This window comes from Mustela erminea, chromosome X (genome assembly GCF_009829155.1).
Source record: "Mustela erminea isolate mMusErm1 chromosome X, mMusErm1.Pri, whole genome shotgun sequence".
Classification (NCBI taxonomy): domain Eukaryota; kingdom Metazoa; phylum Chordata; class Mammalia; order Carnivora; family Mustelidae; genus Mustela; species Mustela erminea.
The window spans coordinates 91,162,392-91,168,391 of NC_045635.1; the positions used below are offsets into that span (position 1 = coordinate 91,162,392).

At 45.5% G+C, this 6,000-nt stretch overlaps 1 protein-coding gene across 1 annotated transcript in view; it reads right to left on the reverse strand.

The window, feature by feature from the left end:
* Nucleotides 1-3,839, reverse strand: part of GUCY2F (guanylate cyclase 2F, retinal) — a 96,030-nt gene extending 92,191 nt beyond the window's left edge. The window contains 4 exon segments of the mRNA XM_032329717.1: nt 2,692-2,844; nt 2,847-2,894; nt 2,897-3,356; nt 3,759-3,839. Coding sequence (XP_032185608.1) covers nt 2,692-2,844; nt 2,847-2,894; nt 2,897-3,356; nt 3,759-3,839 — 742 coding nt within the window.
* Nucleotides 3,840-6,000: the final 2,161 nt, after the last annotated feature.

The following is a 6,000-nucleotide window of genomic DNA, read 5'->3' on the forward strand; positions in this document are numbered from 1 at the left end:
AGAGCTTTTCAGTGGGGCCTCTTGCTAGCCTTTGTGAGAATTGGCAACAAAACAAAACAGAACAACAACAACAACAACAACAACAAAAACCTCTTCTGGGTAATTGCAATCCAACAGGTGTTCTCCCTGGTGAATGGGTATTCTTTTATGCCATGGGATCAAAACTTCTACCAGGGCTCATGGTTTAAGTAGAGAATGAACTGGATTTCAGCCCTCCGGCCCACTCAGCTAGATCCCCTGGTGCAGGACACAACCTCCCATAAGTAGGCACAGCAGCCCTGACTGTAAATTGCGGCCCTTTGTCTTCGATTCCTATCTTCCCTATCTGACTTGGTCAGAAACAAAGATTATTGGTAATTGCTTCTGAAGTTTCAAGGAAATGAGCCGAGCATCTGGGAGAGGCCGAATCCCCCCTTCTCTGGGATTTCATTCACCACATTGCTTGTTGTGAATAAGACCTATACCTACCTACTTGTGATGTGAGACTCACAGATGTTGTAAAACTTTAAAGGAAATACCTATCTTCTGGGTAATCCTGAGGATTAAATGAGATTAAGTATATGCAAATGCCTTGTAAACTGTAGAGAGCTGTTCGCATACAAAGTGGTATTATGGTTGCATTCACTGTCTCTAAAGGCAGCATCTAGTAACCCCCCTGCTGTTTCCCCTCCAAAGAGCCCACAGCCATTATTATTGTTATATTGTTATATTATTGTTATCATCTTTACTGATCCCCGGACCCTGAGATTATGACCCAAGCCGAAGGGAAACACCTAACCGACTGAGCCACCCAGGTGCCCCAAAAGCAGTGGTTCTTAACCCTGGCTACATTTTACATGCACCTGGGAGGCTACTGAAAATAACCTCTGCTAGGGCCTCATTGCAGATCACCAAAACCTCTGGATGTAGCGTTCTGGCACCAATTGTTTAGAAAAGATGTCCAGGGAATTCTAGTGTGCAGAGTGAGAACCATCGACCTACAGGAATGAATCTCAAAGAGTAGGGCCATAATATGTACATTTGCTATCTCTCTGCCTCAAAGGATGTGTGGGTGGTGGGCACTCAATCCTAACTTCTCTCAGCCCAAAGAGTTTCAGGGCCTGGATTTATTTAACATTTCATGGTAGAGGCCAAATTGTCATTTCAAAGAGTATACTATTTAGAATGGGTGGGATGAGAAACTCTCATGGAATGTAAGCTTGCAGGAGACACTGGACTTCATGAAGATTTGTAACATATTCTAAAGTTATACTAAATCTGTGAGCCTATTTCTGGCATGACTTCTCCCTGGAAATGGTTTTATATCTTTCAAAATAATTCTGTGCTCTGCTTTGAAAGTATCAATCTCTATTATGAAGTAATCAAAGCCACACTGATTGCTTAACATTATAGGATCTTGTAGACCGGAGCTGGAAGCAGACAACTGTAGTTCCAGGAACTAAAACTACTTGCCCTCATCTTCCCATAATGATCATAATGAAGGTCAAATACCGGTGACACTTGAAACTTATAATGGACTTCTGTTTATCGGCCAGGCTAACCCCGACCATTCTCTAACAAACTCAATGGTATCTTAAGGAAATGACTGGGACCAGGACTAATCCTAGCAGTCATCAATTTGACAAGTAGTTTCTGAGCCCTCCATTCGTTCTCAAGCAGTTGAGTGGCCTGCAATAACGAAATGAGCCATGTTCCCACAAATCACTGACATTTTCCAGGAAAGAAATCTAGTTTTTAAAAAACTGGAATAGAAAATATCGAAAGCAAGTGCCACAAGGGCCTGCAATAAAAGTAAGTAAGAGACACTGGATTCCAGAGGACCAGGAAGGGCTCTTCTTCCCCCAAACCACCTCAGCTAGGTCTGGTGACAGTAGCTTTGCTGGGGTCTTCCCTTTGCTTCAGGTTTTGTCCATGGTCTCTGCAAGAATCGCCTTCAACATCGACCTTCTCTTGGAAGGGGAAAGGTTAAAATCTGGGCTGACTCCTCATTTTAATATACTTTTATTTATCAGCTAGGTCCCTGGGAATGGCACATAAAAACATAAGCCCTGGGGCGCCTGGGTGGCTCAGTGGATTAGAGCCTCTGCCTTCGGCTCAGGTCATGATCCCAGCGTCCTGGGATCAAGCCCCGCTTCTGCTCTCTGCTCAAGGGGGAGTCTGCTTCCTCCTCTCTCTCTGCCTGCCTCTCTGCCTACTTGTGATCTCTGTCTGTCAAATAAATAAATTAAAAAAAAAAAGATAAGCCCTGTTTCAGGGGGGCAAGGGAGATGAGTGCAGAGGACAGAAGGGGAAGTGTATATTGTGGAGTACAGAGAAGACAGGTTCCAAGTGAAAGGTGATGAAGCAGGTGGCAAGAATGGGCCAAAACACAGCCACAAAAGCACCCCTTTTGGCTGATCTCAAACTACTGGGTGTGGAAGGTGTGTGGCTCCCGTTGCTCTTGATGCTGAGAGTAGGCACTGGGACCCAATGGCATTTATAACCACTGAGTTCTTTGTACCTTTCACCAAACCGGCTCCCTTGAAGCCGAACAGTCTTGGAGCCTGAGTGTGAGTGCAAGAGGGCGGATGCCTGATGGGCTCTCCCAGGGTGCGAGGGTAAGAGACCTTTTGGAAATTGTCCTATTCTCCGCCGCCACCACCCCCGCTCCGGAAGCCACGTTTTAAACCTCAGCGGGGAGAAAGCACTCACTGAGAATTCTGTCCGCCTGACGAATCCGCAGGAGCCCTGTCCGAATGCTGTGGCTGTCTTGTCCTGAGCTCAGGACGACCCCTACCGGTAGGCCACGGCTCTGCAGAGCGCTTGGTACTCGATTGGCGGTGTGCACCCAAATGTCTTCATCTCGGAGATGACTCCGGAGTGAGCCCACTAGAAGTACCTCATGACAGTTACCACACCCGGACCGGAGAAGGGAGTGTCCGAGAAAAGGTCGGGTGGCTGATTTTATTGTCTAATTCGTAATTCACACAAGCCCAAGAGAAAAGCCCTTTGTTCCAACTGTTTCCCAGGAGCGAGGCGGCCTCGCAGTTGCCGGGGTTGACAGGGCCAATAAATCCCGAGGCCATCTGGTGGTAAACAATGAAACTGCAAAGGGCCCTGGCGGTCTGGCCGTCTTCATTGAGAATCACATATTCAAAAGAGCAACCCGCGTCAAACGATGAGTCCCTGTTGATGCACTCAATGACTAAGCCAGCAGCAACCTCAGGCAGAGCCTTTGAGAACAACGGGTCGCAAGTCCAAGGGCCCACTACCCCTATCTTGTAAAGGGGCGCCCACACCCACTGTGGGATGCACGCGAGGGCCAGGAGGCACGAGCACCATAGGAGCTTGAAGGCTACAAGGCCATGGTGTTTTCGCTGTCTTATGGGAGCCGCACACCAGAGCGTAAGGTGAGAAGAGGACCATGGTCCTCAAAACATAGTCCTCCTGCTTCCAGCAAGCTAGTGAGGAAATGTCTGAAGGTTAGTCTGCTTTCCTGAGACTGACCGTTGTGTTTCCAAATGTTTGTCAATAGGAGGGAGAAATTCATTACTTGCCTTATTCCTGAAGCTTCTGGAAAGACTGATTATAAAAGAATGGCAAAGGAATGGCAGTTCCCAAACCACCCTGACCAAAAACGCCTCTCCTTCCTGCATTGTTGTACTCCTTGTCTCAATAGATGGCACCTCCACCCACGGTTTGGCCCCTTGCTCCAGGCAGAAACTTGCTAGTCAGCTGATGCTCTTCCTTCATCTCGGCCCCCACATTCAATCTGTTACCGAGTCCTGTTCAACGTTGGCAACAGCTACCGACTTCACAATGTTGTAAGGATTATGTGGATAAACATACAGCAAGCACATGTTGTTAGCATTATATTAGTGATATTATCATTATCACTTCTATAGTTTAAAATGTGCTCATTTATCTCCACCCTAATGCCTCTTGGAGAAAGACACAGATATAAACCCATAATGGCAATGCAGAATTTAAAAAATAGTATGATTTTATGTAGATCAGCAGAGGAGACTAGAGAGGATCACCCAAACTCTGATTTCAGGGGGAGGTGAGGAGAGAGAAGAGACAGTCTCTCCAACTTGAGTACTGAAAGAAAGGCTAGCCTGGTTAACGGGGTTATGAAGGTGATGGTACTAAGCACCTTCCAGGCAGAAGGAACAGCATATAGTAAGACACAAAGGTTTTTTTAAGAAAAGTTTTTTATTTTTTTAAAAGATTCTATTTATTTGTTTGAGAGAGAAACAGAGAGGACACGAGGGGGGCAAGGGCAAGGGCAGAGGGAGAAGGACAAGCAGATACCCCAGTGAGCAGGGAGCTGGTCTCAGGGCTCGATCCCAGGACCCTGAGATCATGACTTGAGCCAAAGTCAGACATAACCAACTGAGCCACCCAGACCAGGCACCCCTAAAAATTGTTTTTAAAGAAGAGGATATGTTAGATACTCAGAATTCCAAGACATTTGTTTTTGTTCCTATCTATGATGGCAGCTAAGGCAAGGGCCAGGTCACCAAGCCATTCACAGGTTTTTAGATTTAATCCTGTAGACAATAATTTTAGGCAGAGAAGTGGCATAATCAGATTTCCATTTTTAGAAGATTGTTCAAATAGCAGTGTGATGAACAGGCTGGAAAGGGGTTAAGACTGGGGACTTCCAGGTTCAAAGCTGTTGTATTAATTCCATATTGGAAATGATGACAGACAAAGAGAGGGGTCATGAAGATGTAGAAGAATGGAGAGGAATTCCACAAAGATTAGAAAATATCAAGGAGATTAAGAACGTAGAACTGACATCAGCTTGGTGACTGACGGGATGGAGAAGGTAGGGAGAAAAAGGACCCCCGGATGATTCTGAGCTTTTCAGACCTAGGCAACTGGTTGGAAAATGATACAAGTCTCTGAGATAGGGAACACTGGAGGAAGGTGGTGAAAATATAATGCATTCTATGAGACACGGTGAACTCATAAAGCCTGTAGAACATACAAGTGGCAATACTCAGGACAATTTGACACACTGGATCTGATCATAGAAAGCTGAGCTAGAGAGAGAAATATGAGTGTAATCAATTGATAGAGAATAATTAAAGACATGTAGGAGATTGACAAAAGAGAGTTGTGAGGTAAAGAACAGGATCCCCGCCCCCCCCCCCGAGAATTCATGTCACTTAAAGGTCAGGCAGAGAGGAAAGAGGTCATAATGAAAACTTAAATGGCAAGTCCGGGGAATCAGCAAAATCCAAGTGACAGGGTGGTATCTTACAATCCAAGGGAGCTGAAGTTTGGGGGATGAAATATGTTTATCCCATCTCACACTCCCTTGAGAAGTCAAGTAATCTAAAGATAGAAAAGGAGCTGCCCATTAGATCTGGATTCGGAGTAAGGCTGCCAGTTAAGGGGAGCACAGTGAGTCAAAAATGAATGGGAATTAGTGAAGTGGAGTCAGCAAATTAGAGAACCCTTTCAAGGTGATACATGCAAAGGGTTTCTCCATCTAGCCCTTGCCTTTATCCCCTCATCACCCACAGTTTTCACTTGATGTTGCAGTAAATTTCCTGCAGACATTTATCACTTAGCCTATCGGGCATAGGATTTGTAAAATGCCATTCCTTGTGCCTGAAATTCCCCTCCCTTCCTGCCTCTCACATTCTACTCCTGGGTTCTGATGAACTTTACCTTCAAGATCCACTTGAAGTGTTCCCTCCTCTGTGCAGCCCTAGTTAACACCCTCATATTGAGTTCATTGTTTTTTCCATCTTTGCCTCATACTTATACCCATTAGGGAAGATGCCACTGTGATTTATAAATTGCCCCTACTTCTGGTCTACATTTTGACATGGATACCTTTGGATATCTCTATATTCACGGGACCTCATACTTTCAACCACAAACGATGAGCAATAACAAAGGCAACTCCCTGTGGGGAACAGAACCCACTGGATTGGGAACTTCTAGAGGTCTTCTTCATGGTCCTCATGCCTAGTCAAGTTCCCAATATAGTAGCTATCAAAT